Source organism: Thermobia domestica, chromosome 5, assembly GCF_964235325.1.
Source record: "Thermobia domestica chromosome 5, izTheDome1.hap1.1, whole genome shotgun sequence".
Taxonomy (NCBI): Eukaryota; Metazoa; Arthropoda; class Insecta; order Zygentoma; family Lepismatidae; genus Thermobia; species Thermobia domestica.
This window is the reverse complement of record NC_137458.1, coordinates 172,438,523-172,457,390: the sequence shown is the minus strand read 5'-3', so window position 1 is coordinate 172,457,390 and position 18,868 is coordinate 172,438,523. Positions and strand designations below refer to the sequence as shown.

Here is an 18,868-nt window from a genome sequence, read left to right as displayed (position 1 = left end):
TGGTACAATCCGGTACTAACCAAGTACTTTCATATGACATACAAAATTCATGTGTACCCGGTGTATTAAGTCGTGTTTTGAAGGCCTACTTGATCTGGGCCCCCATTTTGTTTCGTTTATTTTTCATAATCCAGGACGGTACAAACGAAACAAACTACGGTACAATCCGGTACAAACGAAAATCTTTCAAATGAGCCAACTAAATTGTTTGTACAACGTGGTGTTGGGGGACAGGTTCACACAGCCGACCCCTGCAATTTTGTTTTCTTAATTTTTCATAATCTATCATGGATAAACTAAAATTTATTGTGGTACAATCCGGTACTAACCAAGTTCTTTTGTATGACATACAAAAGTAATGTGTACCCGGTATATTAAGACATGATTTGAGATCCTGCTTGATCAGGGTCCCATTTTGTTTCGTTAATTTTTCATAATGCAGAACGGTACAAACAAAACAAACTACGGTACAATGCGGTACAAACGAAAATCTTTCAAATGAGCCTATTAAATCGATCCTAGGACATTGTGGGCGGGCTGCGTGAACTTGGCCCCGACTTTGTTTTCTTAATTTCTCATACTGCAGTACAGTACGAACAAAAATATTTGCGGTACAAACCGGTACAAATGAAGTACTTTTTATTGATATGCGGAAATCGTTTGTACCGAGAGGTGGGGGCAGGTTCACAAGGGTCTGTAATTTGTTTTAAAAATGAAATTTAGTTTAGTCTACTGTAAATTTCAAACAGCAATCTGATAAAAAGAATGCTTACGATTTCCAGTTTTTTTAGTATTCAAATAAAATACCAACTTTATATATTATCAAAATATTGTGATATGATAATGTGTTACAACGTTTCCAGAGATAAATGAGGATAAAGAAAGAAAAGAAAAAGAGGTTAGAAAAAGAAAAGATAAAGCAGATAATAACTTATTCTTAGAAAAATAGGAAACACATTTCCAAATTGGGTAATATAAATAAGGAAGATTAACAGTTGTGATTTGAATATTGTTGTACCTCAATGGAATTGAGAGAATTACGGAAGTACATTTTTAACACTAAATGTAACACTATATCAAAATGTCAGTTATATAACACATTTCATCTATTTTAATGCTACTATTAATATAAATAGGCACTTAAGTCAATCTAGTTATATTTTCAATATTAGATGAAGGAAATGTTTTTCTATAATTCTTTTGACAAAATGTATAATTAAGGAATGAATTTAACTGTTATTTTTTATATTAAATTTATAAATTTTTATTTATACAAAATATTTTTAAATTTAATCAATTTACATACTTTCGATCAAAATTTGTTGAACAGAGAATATGTATAATGTATAAATTATACAAATATTGGAGTAATGAGCTATGTTAGTGTTTTCCTAGACACACTAATTTCATAATAATTTACTACATTCACTTTTCTGTTAAATATAGTATTCCTTTCGAAATTATGCTGAAAAACATGTAGAAGATTTAAAAGTAGAGATCTGACTACCTATTAAGTACATAAAATGTGAGTTGAACGTAATACCATATTTTCTTTAAAACCTTAGTATTGGTGCAGTTTTACAACAGGCCCTCACACTAGGACTACCTAAGATATTCTTGATTGGGAGTATGTTTAGTACAAGGGGTCCAGAAGCACGTAAAAAACACAAAATTTACAGGAGAAATGAGTGATGCAAGTACTTAGACGTAACATAACGTAACCAAATCTTAGCTAACCTAACATAAACTAACGTAAGCTAACCTGAACTAACCTAAACTAACGTAATATTAGTAGAAATAAGCGAAATTCTATCATTTTTTGGAAAATTATGCGGGACTCCTACACTAATATAACATAAACTAAACTAACCTAACGTAACCTAAACTAGCCTAACCTAACTTAAACTAACCAACTCTATCCTAAACTAACCGAATGTGAGCAGAAATTACCAAAATAGTAACATTTTTTAGAGAAAAAAACTGGACCCCTTCTGCTAAACATAGGCCCTTGATTGTATTAATTTAAAAAAAAAACATTAATTTTAAAATTTTAACAATAACTGATAATCGATTTCGATATCATTGATAAGTGAATCTTCATTTTTATGACAAAATCACCATAGAATGTCACACAAATGTTAATTTCCTTACTCATTGTTGTCTAGTGTGTTTTTCAACTTGTAAACCGAACATTTCTTTGTTTTTTTATCAAAATATTTTCGCATTTATTTTAAATAAAAAATTTCATCCATTTTGTGTGTGAATGGGAATGAATTTAAAACACTTATTCCGTTGCCTATTTGAATGGCAAGGCTTACCCGTTGGAACAGGAAATGTTTGCTTCTAGGGTCCCCTGATTTATTAATTAAAGCTGACCCCAAATTTGTCAAAAATTTACTTGTTTCTTTACTAAAAACACCCATGGTTTCAGTAGCAAAAGCAATGAAAAAATTATCTTATAATTTTGAATATTTCGAATGATTTCATTTACAAACTGCCTCGCCTGCACTTCCTGCTTCCTCGCTGGTTAATGTTATGTATGAGGGTGCGAAAGTGTTTACACATGTAACATCCCACACTAGACTTTGGCCTCTTTTCCAGGGAATTAAAGTAATTCCGTCTGGTCTTTTGCCATCATCCCGTAACATTCCTGTTGGTTCTAAAATGCTAGGAATGTCTATGCTGGCGAAAGTTCGCTTTAATATTTGGTTTAATTCTCCGTGGCGTGAAAATCTTCCACTGCTTCTAATGCAACTCAAAGCATGAAGACCTTTAGCATTCATTTGTTCCTGACATACACACGTGAATTCATGACAAATATTTATGCCAAGGCGTAAGGCTACACTTAGTTGAAAGATATTATTTTCCATAAATGTTTCTATGTTTTTTGAGGGTGTAGCTTGCAACCATGCTCCGGACTCTTTCTTGTGAAGCGCTTTAAGACGGGCAGTATGAATAGGAAAAACTATTTTCTAAAACTATTTCCCTTTCTCTTGTCTGATTTAATAACATGTCATCCCATTTTCTTTGCACTCCTTTTGTCTCTGGAATTACGTTATAAGTGTCTTTCCATATCTCTAGTGCCTCTGTCAAATGGGCAATTTTCACTTCATCAACTGTGTTATGTAAAATGTTGTAGACGAGTGAATGCTCCATGGCACGAGGACAAAAAAGCTGGAAAGATCAAATCAGATATTTTTCGTATGCTTAAACCATCTAGTCGTATGGGTAAACTTGCTTGCCTCCACTGACTTTCGTTTAATGTATAATTAATAATTGATTCTAAACCCCTTTTCAGTAAGTTGTCTAGCTGAAGGACAACATATGGCCTGGTTCACGTTGGAGTGGTGCGAAGAAAATATGTCAGTTTTGGAATGCCGGTTCTGAAAACAGTTCTGGAAAATTTTTAGAAGAAAATAAGCTATATGTGCAGGCAACTGTTTCAATTTGTCCGTTATTATTTTCATACTATTTAAATGTTCTTCAAATTTATGAACGTAGCCATCCTCGTGGAGTGGCGTCCCTAGTAATGACAACTCATGGGTTGTATTGTCCGTATTCCAGGCAACAATGTCTGAAACTTGGCTTCAGTGACAAGATCAACTTTTCCCGATATGGAGAATAATTCACACTTGCATGGATTTACTTGTAAACCTATCTTTACAGATTCATTGATTAAAGTATTTAGTACATTGAAATAGTACAGATATTTCACCGTAATTATATTTGATCACTTTCATCATATTCGATACTTCTACTGTAATATATATATCTGCCTATTCTACACCATAAACAAAGAATGTGTTAGCTACAACAGTATTGTCCTTCATGGGCCACCTTATATGAAAGTTGCAACAGTTGAAGTTATTTCCTTTGCTGGAAGTGGTTCATGTTGAAATCGCTGCTAATGAAAATAGATACATCATAATAAAGTGTATGTAGTTAGATAATGGTCTCTGTATTAATATTTGGGCTATAGTCATTACTTAAGCTGTTGTCATCTGAGATGAGGGAGATACAGTAATTTGATTTGAGATTTTATAGATGGTGTTACATATATTTAAACGGGTAATAATGTAAAATTAAAAAAAAATAGGATTAATGATTTGGTAAATAGACTTAAGGTAGGCAGAAAAAGTACCTTTCTCTTGCGGAAATGAAACATCACATTTGAATGTTACTACATTTTTCAGTCCAAGAGAATCTGTTCAAGGCGTCTACTTGGGAGCTCAGAATGTTCGGTCTCAATCAGAGGAAGGACGAATACTCGTGAATGCAACTAAGATTATTGTTCATGAAGGATGGGGAACTGGACTGTTTGATAACGACATTGCCGTGATTAGATTGGCAGAAGATGTGTCACCAACAGGCAAGGATGTTTTTATTATTCCTATTAGAATTTTCATTAATTTCGTTCTATTTTATATGGCATGGAGGTAATTATATTTTGAATTATTATAAAAACTATCCGTAATAATATCGTTCATAATGTCAAATAATACAACTGAATGTGTCGTCATTTGAGGGACATTTTTCCAAATAGTTTTTTTTTTTTTTTTTTCAGAAGAGTTAAGGAAACTTTTGTTTAAAATTAGATTACTTTTTAATCTACAGTGGGCCTTACATTTTATATGAATAGGCACACTTTGGACACATCCTTCCAAGACACTGAATTGTATATAGAGCTCTGGAAAATAAGCATCGTAGTCAACTTCTCATATTTAGACATTTCCGAAATTTCGAACCACAAACCCAGGTACGTACACATAGTAAGCATGTGAGTAACGCTTTAAATCCATTGTAAACAGAAATTAATAAAACTACTTCACGCATTTTGACAGATCGACTTTTTTTTACTTGTTTCTTTGAAGGTTAACTTTTATTTTATATTTCTCTTCTGCGAGTGCAAAATTTGATCTAAGCCTTCTGAAATCTGAATAACAATGACTTAGTTGAGCAAATGTATCCATCTTATGACTGTGAAACACACAACACATAAACACAAACACGCACATATATATAGGGGTAGACAAAAAATTTAAAACGTTTGCAAAAGTGTGAAAATCATACCTAGTATAGTGTGGGGCCTCCTTTTGCTTCCAAAACAGCTTGTATCCGATGTGGAATGAACATATACAGCTCATAGATCGTGGTGTGTGGACTTTTGTAGCACTGTTCCTCCAAAACATGCTCCAGTTCTTTAGAGGATGCTGGTGGAGGGTAATGAGACCGAACATGCCTTTCTAACTCAGACCACAATTGCTCAATGATGTTCAAATCTGGTGATTGTGGAACCCAGGGGAGGTGTGATAGCTCCTGGTCATGCTCCTCAAACCATGGTTTCACCGTTTTTGCAAATCATCTTGGTAGATGCCATTACCATCAGGGAACAATATTTGAGCCATTGGTAGAACCTGGTCCCCCACAATGGCCTCATACGCCTTAGCATTCACCATTCCATGCAGGGCTATGATGGGATCTACGGAAAACCACAATATCATTGCCCAAACTGGAACAGAACCAACCCCATCTTTTACAGTTGGTAGCAGAGAATCTGTATCATAGGCCTGCGACGGTGTTCTCCATACGTAAACACAACCGGTTGTTGGAAAGAAGGTGAAGGTTGATTCATCGGATCACATTATGTGTTTCCAATGCTCATGATTCCACGCCTTGTGGTTCTTGCACCACTGGATACGCCTCTTCGCGTTACTGCTGTAACCAGGGGTTTGGCGATAGCAGCCCTGCCATGAATTTTAATTTTATAAAGTTCCCGTCCACTGTTTTCGATGAAACCTGGATTTCGATGGCCTGTATTGAGTTCAGACGTAATTTCCATTGCAGTGGCCTTCTTTTTAGCTGCTACAATCCATTTTAACACTAGAAAGATCAATATCTTTGACCCTTTAGTCCGCCAGTGAGGTGTCATTTTGACACCGCTTACTTTTATATAAGGAAACTAGATTTAAAATATGTTTAATGATATTTGACTACACTATCCTGATAGATATATTTAAAAAAATGTTATTCAATAGACGTGTTTTAATAGGTTTTAAGTCCAAAAATTTTGAAAATACTACATACATCTGAGTCACTGTTTTTTCACTATTTTAAACTTACATCTTAGTAAACAAACTAGTTTTAGATATGTTTCAAGTTACTTTGTTGCATAGAAAGGTAAATGGAAAAATGACACAAGAAGAGTTCTGTAGCTTCGACTGCTCAATTTTCGTCGCAATTGATGCAAATATAGCAAACCCAATTAGCCCACTTCCCACATTAGTTTCAAGCAGGTATAGCGCCTTTTGGTCGTGAGATTTCCCTTGCATTTTTTGATTTTACATTTTATCCGTTTCCTAGTATCCTCCGATTCCGTATTTGCCGCAATCATTGCTCCATTCTTGGAGATAGCTGGGGCTGCATGCTTCCTCGTCTCTGCGTAAGCTTGTCCAAGTTCTTCGGCCAAAGACTGAATGAACTTTCTTCGGGATATTTTCTTCCTTAGAGTCTCCCTACAGATATTCCAAGCATTGATGGCTGCCAAGGCGAGAACATTGTACAAGCTGTGAACAAGTCATCGTCGAGGCCAATGCCTTGACCGAATACTTTATGACCATCTGGTCAATAATATCAACCCCTTATTTAGTAGTGTTGTAGAAGGAAACACTTTCTGGAGTCTTCTAGTTATTACTGCTAATTTGGACGCCACCAAAATGAAGAGAGGAGAGAAGCAGAACGATCTTTCTTTTCTTGCACTGGTAAACTGTAAGTTATTCTTTCGTGATTGTAAATTGTTGAATCATAGCGTGCCTGTCGAGACGTTCTAATGGCATCAGGTATTTCTCTTCTCACCTTATTCAAGGTACCAACAATGCTTCTTTTCTTCTCCTGGAGTTCATATGCTAGTTTGGGCGAGGTAAAAAAGGTGTCGCAGATAACACTACGTTCAGTATTGAAGATAGGTTCTACTAATTTCATAACAACATAATCTGCAAGCAGTTTTGTGGTCTCTGTTCATACTTACCTAAGTATGGAGATGCGTTTACCATAAGCTTTTCTCGATGCGACATTGCCTTGGAAGTTTATTCAGTGAAAATTCATACTTCTGATGTACAAAAAAATAACATCTTGTTTATTTGACGCAACAACGAGACTAAAGTAGATACAAAGCACTCTAGTCTCATGTTACACGAAAAGTCTAAAACCATTAGCGCATACAGACCTTCAACAAGCTTTGCAGTGCAAACTAATTAAGAACAGAAAATTTGATCACAGAATACAAAGCGAAAGTTTTTTTTAGGTGACGAAGTAAAGGTATAAAATATATATCTTTATACGTAATTTTTGAGCATCCATTTTGAAGAAGAGATGTTGCACTCCCAGCCATTAGAGGGTTATGCCTTCTCTTCGGTACAGATGTTAAGACAAGTTAATTGAATTTAAACTATTGTAGTTCGTCTAAGTACGACTATGAGTAGATTATTATTTAACACAAAATACAAATTCATTAATCTTGATGAGAAAAAAATATAATAATAATAATAAGAAGAAGAATAAGAATAAGAATAAGAATAAGAATAAGAATAAGAATAAGAATAATGAGAATATAAGTGCAGGAAATACATTCAAGGCACTAAGGTGCTGGATATGATAAATAATACATATTTAAAAGTGTAAATAAATATAATGTGGATATGAATAGATGAAATGAAATGCATTCACGCCACAATCACAACGGGTAAGTTCGTTTAAACACATGAGGGCTATATCTTCTGTCTCGGGGCGACTCAAGACTAATGTAGAGAGGATGGAACCCCAATGTTAATTATGGATGAAAAACAAGTGCTAAGATGGTAGAATGGGAGGTAAATGTTTGTGAATCATGTAAATGGCAAAGGTATCTCTTTCTGCTGCGTGCAGATTCGATGTTTGAATATATATCGTTGTTAGGATGTTGAGTGGCGAGTGTAGAAATCTATACGGTGCGTCGGTAAAGGCATCAACTCGTAATGTATCGAGATATAAGGGATGAGAAGTATTGATGCGACAGCGTATATATCGTGCCCTAAAAGTAGAGAGATGGTCAATGATGTTGGGAAAATCAATGTGTTCATACGTGAGGTAATTTGGATATGGTAATTTAATACTATATGCAAGGCGAATAACATGGCGTTCCAGAATTGGAAGCTTTACTTATAGCGTAGGTGAGGCATGACACCAGGCAATGTGACCAAATATTAATATAGGCCGTAAAAATGCTTTATATATATTGAGTAGTAACTTTGCATTTAGCCCCCAGTTGCTTGCAACGCCAGTTTTTGGAAGTGAGGTTTCCAAGAGAGTTTCGACTCGAAGTCCACTCCTAAGTATGTTGCAGAAACTGCTGGTCTAAGGAAACGACCATCTACTGACACACGAAGATTTCCAGGATTTCTGTGACTTTACTGCATCGTTTTGAAGGGAGGACAACAAGGCCTTGCGTTTTCGTAGTGTTAACAGTTAATTTCCATTTACTGCACAAAGTAAGAAAATTGTTTAAGGTTGTTTGTAGGTTTCTGCTGACCTGAAGGATTGTTTTCCCAAGCGATAAATAGGCAGTATCGTCTGCGTATTGAAATATGTACATATTAGGCGGTGGGCTCGGCATGTCGGAAGCGTGTAATATATACAATAATGGACTAAGGGCGGAACCTTGTGGTACTCCTGTATGTGGGAAAATTGGCCTTGATAGTACATTTCCTATTGAAACATATGCGATACGGTTACTTACAAAAGAGTATATGAATCGAAGGTAACAAGTGGGCAGGCGGAGTGACTGTAGTTTACGTAGTAAGGCATAATGCTACACTTTATCGAATGCTTTTTCTAAGTCCATGAGGACTAGTCAGGATGGAAGGCCCTTATTGTACTGATTTGTGATGACTGTAGTTAAACGAAGCAGTTGATCACTGAGAGAGAATTTAGGTCGAAAACCAGCTTGATGTATTGGTAATAGATCATATGCCTTAAGATGTGCATGAAGTCAATTTACTAGCATCTTTTCGAATAGTTTACTAAATACGGAAGTCAACTGAATCGGCCGATATGAACTGACATCATGAATGGGTTTATTTCTTTTATGGAAAATACATACTTTCTGTAATATCAATTATCTGCGAAAAAATAATCAAAGAAAGGCTACTTAAATTCACCTCACCTTACATCCATAGTTCTCAGCACGGCTTTCTACCGAAAAGCTCAAGTCTCTGAAACTTAAGTACTCTTCTTTCCTGTGCAGTCAAATGTATGAATAACAATACTCAATTAGATGATATCTACTTTGATCTCTCGAAGGCCTTTGATTCTGTCAGTCACATTCATCTTCTTCATAAACTCTCCAATAGATTTAATGTACATGGCAAATTTCTCTCTCTAATCACAAGCTACTTGAAGAACCATAAACAGAGAGTTGTTCTTTCAGGAGCGACTTCTAACCCCCAACCCGTGATCTCAGGGGTGCCTCAGGGGAGTGTACTTGGGCCTCTGCTGTTTGTCCTGTATATGGATGATCTATACACGCACGTATCAGCTCAACCTAGTGGCCTTCTGCTTTTTGCTGACGATTGTAAGTTATACAGAGAAATATCGTGTCTCCATGACACAATTGCTCTACAGGAAGACATAAATTACCTTACAGGCTGGTGTGAAATGTGGCACTTGAAACTCAACAGTAAGAAATGTGACAGTATTACTATTACTTTGAAAAAGTCTCCTGTTCTCTCCACATACCATATCAACGATTCCCCTATCACACATTCTGCTAGTCATAACGATCTTGGTGTCATCTTTGATTCAAAACTCACCTTCTCTGACCACATCTCCTTAATACTAAAGAATTCAATGTTGGGACTTCAATATGCATGTTGGGACTTCTTTATCGATTCACTGAACTACGCACAGTTTCGTCATTAGCAACTTTTTATAAGACTTTTATAGCGCCCAAGATCGAATACTGCTCTCCCATATGGGCCATGGCAGCACCTACACATCTCTCCAGACTTGATTCTGTTCTCAATTTCTTCATTGCTATAGTCCGTTTTCGTGTTCCTGCACTTCAAATATTATCTAAGAAGGAGCTCTTGCGACATCTTAATATTCAGACTCCTGAAGTACGCAGAATTATCTCTGACCTGAAATATCTACATAAAATTGTTAATGGAAGCTTAAGATCGGAAATATTACTTCAGGAACTATCCTTACGTGTCCCTTCCCGCATCACCCGGAATACCCACCTATTCCATCTTGCCCGTCCTAGGTTGGCTGTTATACAGAGGTCTCTTTTTTATAGAATACCAAACTGTTATAATCAAGTAACAACTGATGTGGACATTTTTTCGAGCTACCCAGTGTTTGAAAGAGCAATTAAACGAGCTTTAACGAAATAGTTTTACTTTTACACTTTTTTCTATGTTGTTATTGTTGTCTTGTTTTTTTTCTTTCTTTTGTTAGCATGTCCCTGTGTAAAATGGCAAAGTTATGCTGTATCTGGGAATTTGTTCAATAAATATTTTGGAAACCTTCCACTGTAACGGGTAATAACCAGTTGAGAGGATGAAATTGTAAACGGAAATATACAGGAATATACGTTAGAAAGTGATAAAAGAGACCGGCGATTCTTTTATCATTCTATAAGAAATGCCGTCCATGCCTGATGTTGTGTTTCGTTTTCTACTAAGGGCTGAATGAAATTCAGTCGGTGTAACAGGCCATGTAAGAGGATGATTGTGGTCAATGTGATGTGATGTAGAAGGTTGTAGAGAACAGGTGGTGGAGAGATCAATCCGCTCATCACGGCAAGGCGGTTCTGATGGAGTAAAGACTGTCTGTAATTGGTCAGCGAAAGTATTTGCCTTATCGATATCAGTGTGAAGTGGCACACCATTAAGTCGAAGCGCATACTTATTTATTGTCCTTTTACCCGTTAGTTGGTGAAATTTTTTCCAGTATCGGGTAGGATGTACTTCGTCTCGCAGTTTATTGCAAGTACTAATCCAGTGCTTCCGTTTCTATGCAATAAGGTAGTTCCTAACTGCTCTTTGCCATTGCCTGTGGTAAAGGAGCTTTTCCACATTACCAGTTCGGATATATTCTCTAATGTGTTGACGTGAGCGCTTTACAAGTGCAAGATATTGAAGTGGCAATTTTGGTTTGTACGCGCATATTTTGTCTTCAGGAATACTTACAAGTGCGTTTGTTGTTAAGGTGCCAGTAAGACAAGTGAGAGTATTATATAATTCGTGTTCACTACTCGGCAGCAATATCCGTAATATCTCTGTCAATATTCTGGCTATATGTGCCCCAGTTAGCGCGATCTTATCGCTTGACAAGTACGGTATTCGGTTTTAGACTGTGGGCAACGGCCCCTAGTCAACGATAGCTGAATTGGTACATGATCGCTGCCTATAGTGTCAAGAATTTGTGTAATGCAGTCAGTGACTAGATTCAGAGACGTTATAACTACATCAGGTGTTGTTTGACTAATTGATCGTGAATGACTAGGTAAACGATGTACATGTAAATTCAAATTTTGAGTTACATAGTCAAAGAAGCCTTGTTTCTCTCGGTCGCCTCGACTATGAATGTTCATATCGCCCAAGATTATGACATTTCGGAAGTTATGTGCTATGTAGTGAAAAAAAATCAAATGAAATCGGGTATCGCGGCCCTATATAGATTGTAGCGATATTGACAACAAGTGATGGGTAATAAAGTCACAAAAGAAGATGCTCCGGACGATTGACGAAAATCTGTGGATGATATTGACGAAACGATACGTTAGGGGAAAACCCAACTGCGACCCCACCCTGTGCTCTTGCACCATGCCCTGAATAGTCGTGGCGATATATTTGATAACCTTATAGACGTATGGTGGTGGTAGGTTTGAGTGCAGTTTCATTTAATGCAAATAGATCAATGTGTTCCTCTAGTAGTAGCTGTTCCAGTAGAAGTTTATGTTGTAGAAACGATCGAATATTCAGAAATAGAATATTCATAATTGCCATAATGAGAAATATAAGTGCCATGGTTTTATACGGTTGTTTCAAGTGATGCGATTTGAAAATGAACATATTGTCTGGAGTAGGTAGCATGGAGATTGATATTGAAGAGTGATTTAGCTGTGTTACTAATAGTGCGAAGGATATGATCACGTTGAAAAGGTAGTATGTTTGAAGCACTATAGTCAAACAGCGGAGAAGATCCTCAACACTGACAGAATGTAAGACTGAGACTGATTGCGCTGGTAGCGTTGGCTTGTCAAAACTTCGGAAAGGTGCTGTAAACTCTGGACGAGTAGGTTCTGCCTGAGGATTTGCCTTTCAGCGATAGCTGTAAGCTGGGTGAGAGTCTCCGCACGTGGCACATTTTGGAGGTTGCTGTTGGTTTTTACACAATCTAGTGTTATGTTGTTCACCGCAATAGCTCCTCTAGTAGTAGCAATTCCTCTAGTTGTAGCTGTTCCAGTAGAAGTTTATGTTGTAGAAACGATCGAATATTCAGAAATAGTATATTCATAATTGCCATAATGAGAAATATAAGTGCCATGGTTTTATACGGTTGTTTCAAGTGATGCGATTTGAAAATGAGCATATTGTCTGGAGTAGGTAGCATGGAGATTGATATTGAAGAGTGATTTAGCTGTGTTACTAATAGTGCGAAGGATATGATCACGTTGGAAAGGTAGTATGTTTTGAAGCACTATAGTCAAACAGCGGAGAAGATCCTCAACACTGACAGGATGTAAGACTGATTGCGCTGGTGGCGTTGGCTTGTCAAAACTTCGGAAAGGTGCTGTAAACTCTGGACGAGTAGGTTCTGCCTGAGGATTTGCCTTTCAGCGATAGCTGTAAGCGGGGTGAGAGTCTCCGCACGTGGCACATTTTGGAGGTTGCTGTTGGTTCTTACACAATCTAGTGTTATGTTGTTCACCGCAATAGCCACATTTAGGTTGATTAGGGCAGGAGTTTGTAAAATGAGAATTATAAATTTGACATTTCTCACATCTGATTGGCACTGATCCAGGATTTTTTGACGGTTCTACCTTATGGATCTTTTTGTAAATGGGTGCACCGTAGGCTAACAAGTGATCAATAGCTTGTTGGTTTTGGGATAATACCCGAACCATATAAGTAGGGCCTGAATTATTATTGATACGAATGCATTTGTCAACATTGATGCCCTCTTGAATAATTTCTTCACGAACTTCTTCATCTGTAAATTCAGGTAGGACGCCACGAATGATCACAGACAGCATTAGTATCTTCTTCGGGGATGGAGGTTGTTTGATCCTACAATCCGTTTTCTTAGCAAGTTTGGCATTTTTCCCAAAGATTTCGTAGGATGCCTCGTTTCTCAAGTAGGTGCCAAAATTCGGGTCTTTTTCTTTGTAATATAGCCATTTCTAGTGTGAACTATTTGCTCAACATTAGCACGTGGGACGTATTTAATGATCTGCAGAAAGATCATTTTTGGATGTGTGTATTTAGAGTCAAAATCAGTAAGGAGAAAGTTATAAACCAGGTCTGGAGTTTTGCCGAGAAAAGCTGATGATGATTCTGAACATGGTGGTCCCGTGTCAATGGCGTTGTCGACATGAATTGGTTGAATGTTAGTAGAATAGGGTCCACCGCGAAATCTTTTTACAGACCGGGCAGATTCAGTGGATGGATGTCTATCCCTAGATGAACTCGCTACCGGTTGACTTCCCCATGAGAAATATCTAGTGCGACTGGAAGGTCCAACGGATGCAGCTTGAGCAAGCGAAGAGCTCGCATTTGTAGGAACTGAGGCTGGTAATCCTATATGTCTACCGAGAATCGATTGACCGTTAATGATGCCAGAGTCCACCATCGTAAGAAGGTAATACTAGGGCAGAAGCCCAAATGAAGATGAATGTGAAAGAAAAGATGAAATGAAGTTCAAAAAGCAAGTTTACCCTCCGAAAGTGAAAACTTCCGTCAATCCTCTAAGTGCTGTATACGTGCTTTGCTCACAAATGCGTATTGCAACACTTGGTTTTAGCTAGCACATTAACTGACACAAGAGAGGTTAGGCTCCTTGATTCAGTGTGAAGCGAAAGTTCAATTTTTCTTAATAAACTATAGTGTCAATTTGACACCTTCGGGCGTTTTCAGCAAATCCGATCATATTTTCGTTCATATACAAATTAACTGGGCACAAGCTCTTTCCCATATTTATATTATTATTTTGAAAAAAAAAGTCAAAAAGTTTCAAACCTTTAGCCTAAGAAATAAATATTTTATTCATGGTTTTACGACTAGAAGTCTCAAAATTTCACCTATGGGCGTTCTAGTGTTAATACCGGGGGCGCAGTGGCTCAGTGGTAGAGCGTTCACCTCCGGTGCTTGAGGTCCCTGGTTCGATCCCAGCTTGCGCCGTGTGGACTTTGTGATGGACAAACACCGTGCTCGTGGGTGTTATCGGGGTTGTTCCGTTTCCTCCCACTTTGTTCATTCCAGCATTTCACTCATCTCTCATCATCACCGTCTCCTTTAGCCTAACCGGCATAATCGTGGGACTTAAAACTTAAAGATTTCATTTCATTTCTCCGTTTTAATGCCCTCCGGTCACTATCTGACACGATTGTCTTTCGACCACTGTTGTGCTTTGCAGACGTCGTTTGCCCATTAATTGTGTATGCCCTCGTGACATTGGACACAGTGCCTTTCGATACCTCCACAATATTCGCCACTGTTGCCACTGTAGCTCCAACCAGGACACCAACGATCATGCCTGTTTGGAAGTCGGTCAGGTCGCCCATTTTACCACCCCACTTTCACACCACAACACTCACAGGTGAACGGGTTACTGCTGACGGAAGAGGAAGGTTCACATGACACATTGAATACAAACAAAAGATCGGCAACCGCAACTCGCGTTGTACAGTTATATAAAATCTGTATACGGAGACAGATCAATCATCCGAACTACCACTAATTAAACATAAAATCACTCAGATCGGAAGCGACACAAGGGTACTCCTTTGACTATTTTAACATATTAATATATTTTAAATGATATTGTTGCTCAATATTTGGCAGTAAAAATCCCATGGAATATTGCACTTATCCTTGATACCAACGTATTTAATGCAATAGTTCACCTAATGATAACTTCTATATCCAGTTTAAAGTAGACTAAGGAGATAGCAAGGTATGACAGATGATAAAGAAGATGGTAGGGGAGTACTAAGATAATATCCGTCAGGAAAAGGTCAGAAGCGATTTCTGTTTAACTTATGTACAGACTTGTCGTTTCTTTCTATCGTACAACACTTATTTGTGAAACACATTTTTAAAATTTTTAAATTTAGCAAACTAGTATGATATAGGTTGACAACTTTGAAAGAAAACAAAAATAATAATAATAATAATAATAAAGAAGTGCAATGTACTGGAGAGAAGTCGCTAAAATTAATTCTCTTTAACGAGGACGATTACGAAACATCACCTACTGATTGAAATCCGGATTATTTTCCAATAAAGTAAATTCCAATAAACTTTCTTGTTATTGTTGATTATTCCATATCGGACTCCCGAAGAAAACTCATCTAAACAACTTATTGACCGTGCCAATAGCGACTACTCTCAGTCATGACTCCGTTTTCTTTCATTTAGAAATAGAAAAGAAAGAGAAGAAAGCAGAAGGGTAAAAGAAGGAGGTAGGAAAAGAAGAAAGAAAAGAAATAGGGTATTTTAATAAGAAAGCAGATTACTGGATAATTCTGGAAATATAGTAAAAGGTCGGGAAAGTAGTTGAGAGATGAATCATTCTAAATGTTATTAACGACTAATCAATTTTGGGAATGCTTCGGAATAGACACATGTTCCCTCATATCACCCAGACCTAGCTCCAGGCACCACGACCGTGGGATTGCCCAGACCTAGACCTGGAAACGAGAAAGGTGAAATCATTCTTTGTACGGTTATTCCGACCAGTGATTGATAACCATCCAGCATCTGAACTCTGTTCTCTAGGATCGACCACACATATGAATTAGCCAAGAGGAAAAAAAAAATCAGACTTGTAAACTCAATATAAATTTACATATCGTATCAATAAGAATTTCAACTTCCTGGAAGAAAGATGTCGTATTTAGGCTCATCCTGCCATTTTTGTTTCACTCTTAGAGCCGATTTAAACCATTAGTAGCGGTCCTTCATGACCTAGGTTATTTACCTTAACACATATATTAAAACATGACACATATATTATAGATGTTAATACAACAAATGATATCACTAAAATTACTTATATTAAATCTATCATGCATTCACACGCTCACTCACTCAGGACAGTGTATATATGTTTAAAGGAAAATCAACTAGCTACAAGGGTACAAATAGTTTATTACATTCATAGTGAAAAGAAAAGACAAACAAATAATTATGAAGAAAATATTAAAAGCACAAGTTCTTGGTTATATATCAATAGAATACAAAGTGTTATATTTTAGTAAATTTTTATATATTCAATCCTATTAACAAATGAAAAAAAAAATATAATTACATGTATCATATCTTAGGCATGCTAAAGCAAAATTATAATTTGCGACATACGCAAAGAGACACTTATTTCACTAAAAAAAAAAGTTGGACAAAGAGGAAAGAAAAGTGGAAAAAAAAAACTTTTAGCTGTATTAGAACTTATATGAGTCTCTACCTCACATCGGGTAATAAAATATTAATGATTTTGAGCGTTCAAATCACAGATCACGCACTAGTCGTAGTGTCCAAAACATTTCGCTCCATTTAACTTAGTTTGTGTTTATATATATCTCTCTCTATATATGTATATATATATATATAAACTATTGGTTTACAAAAAAACATTCATCGACTATATTTCGATTGTAACTCTTCGCAGTTTATATCTGCACTCGCACACTGCGATGTTTATACCCATCTTGGGATTTTGAAAAAAAAAAATCACTTTCGGCAGAGGATGTTTCTCCTCTTAGATAGTCCATTCACAAATTTATTAATCGAATAATTTCAAGTTACTTATTTGTTCAACACAGAGGCACGTCATGAGACCTTTTCTTTAGATCACTTTTGGATATATGTATACATGGTTCGGATTTAAAAAAAAAATCTTCCACAGGTGTATAGAGTATAAGGGTTCAAATTGAGGATAAAAAAAAAAAACTGGTCAAGTCACAGGATACATATGCAGGTGAGAAGGACTCAAGGTACACCTTCCACAATGGTTTTAGGTCAGTTGTTCAGGGATAATATTCGTTATGATGTAGGTTACGTTTAGACCTGCCGTTACTTTTCAATACATGCCATTACATAATTACATAAGTTGTCATTTACATTTATTCAGAAGAAAAGAAAAATTACTTGAGTGCACGGCGGTATTCTTGACAAAAACTACATTCTTAAATTCGTCGGAAACTCAGTGGTAAACTATAGCAACCAATACACGTTTTAGGGGGACAGACACGAGCGCTCTTACATATATTCATAATACATTTAATATCATACTTTTACTTTAAAATCATATTCACATACTAATTACATATACATTTCGACGTATTCATTTCTCTCTCTCTATATATATATTTATTATAAATGCGCACACATTTAAATTAATCACCCCAACAATAATTTTTGAAAAGGTTGCAAGTATAAGAAAACAAATGACTTCCGACATTACATATGAAAAGAAAATTGATTTTTACTTGATACCGCGCATCTATAAATTTTTCACTCTTATATAATCAATTCGTGTTTAAATCATGAAGAAAAAAAAACTTTGGAAGGCAGGCACGTAACACAGAGCATTCCTAAAGATATAACTAGATAACCTAAAATACAATTTCTGGGCCCAGGTCAACTACAAGGTAAACAAAAACCAAAACGGAAGGAAAGTGACCAACGGATTAAAAAAAATAACTTAAAGGGACGACGGTGAAAGAACGTAATTGAAGTGTCGTCAAATATGAAGTCTTTGTTCATTTCGGCGATAGGTCAAAATGTGATGGAAGACCCAATCATTATCTACTCTATCCATGAATTGTGTCTTGCAACGTCTCAGCCGGTAATTTCAGATCAGAGTTGTATGTTAAATAAATCGTAAGTAACAAGTTCAAAATCTTTTGGGGGGGGGGGAGGTTGAAAAATTTAAAAAAAAACTTGAAGAAATGAAGACAGAGAGAGAGATAGAGAAGAAGGAAGACGAAGAATAGGGGCGCCAAAGACTTAAGTGAGAAATAACTAACGCTACAAAGATGGAAGTCGAATTTCGCTCTCAACAAAATCCATAGCCAAAATATTCTTAACATGCCAAAAGGGGTTCGGCTTACCAAATAACTAGCCGATAAAACTGTCTGCGAAGATGAGACAAGTCTGTGTCCACGATGGGATTTTCGGAAAGACAAAGGCTTTAGGGAAATCCCACCACTCACCGTATCCGGTCAACACCCTTGCAGACCCCGAAATCCTCCGGAAGGATAGAGACGGCGTTAATTTAGGATTTCAAAAGAGAAAAAAAAAATCATCCGACCTCTTGAAAACTAGAAGATTCCAGGATAGTAATGAAATTAGAGTAATAGCTAAGATATCCCTAATTAATGATTTGCCAAAATAAAAAAAAATTAAATAAACTGAATTTTGGATCGGTGATTTCTATTGCCAAACTTCACCGATAGCTACCCTGCGCAGACACGCCACAGTCTGGGATGTCGTTAATTTCCCTCGTCTAATTAAACTAAGAAAAGAAATGAAAATACTTAAAGGGACTAGGGGTCGACATCCGGGTACGCGATAATAAATTTCAATAATTAATTGTTTTGATTCTGTAACCC

The 18,868-nt window shown here is 36.6% G+C and overlaps 1 protein-coding gene across 1 annotated transcript in view; it reads left to right on the top strand.

Annotated features, from left to right (window-relative positions):
• LOC145685318 (chymotrypsin BI-like) overlaps window positions 1-18,868 on the top strand; it is a 118,359-nt gene that overhangs the window by 27,202 nt on the left and 72,289 nt on the right. Inside the window, exon 4 of the mRNA XM_081757692.1 lies at window positions 4,194-4,369. Within this exon, the coding sequence (XP_081613818.1) occupies window positions 4,194-4,369 (176 nt within the window). The remainder of the gene's footprint in view (window positions 1-4,193; window positions 4,370-18,868) is intronic.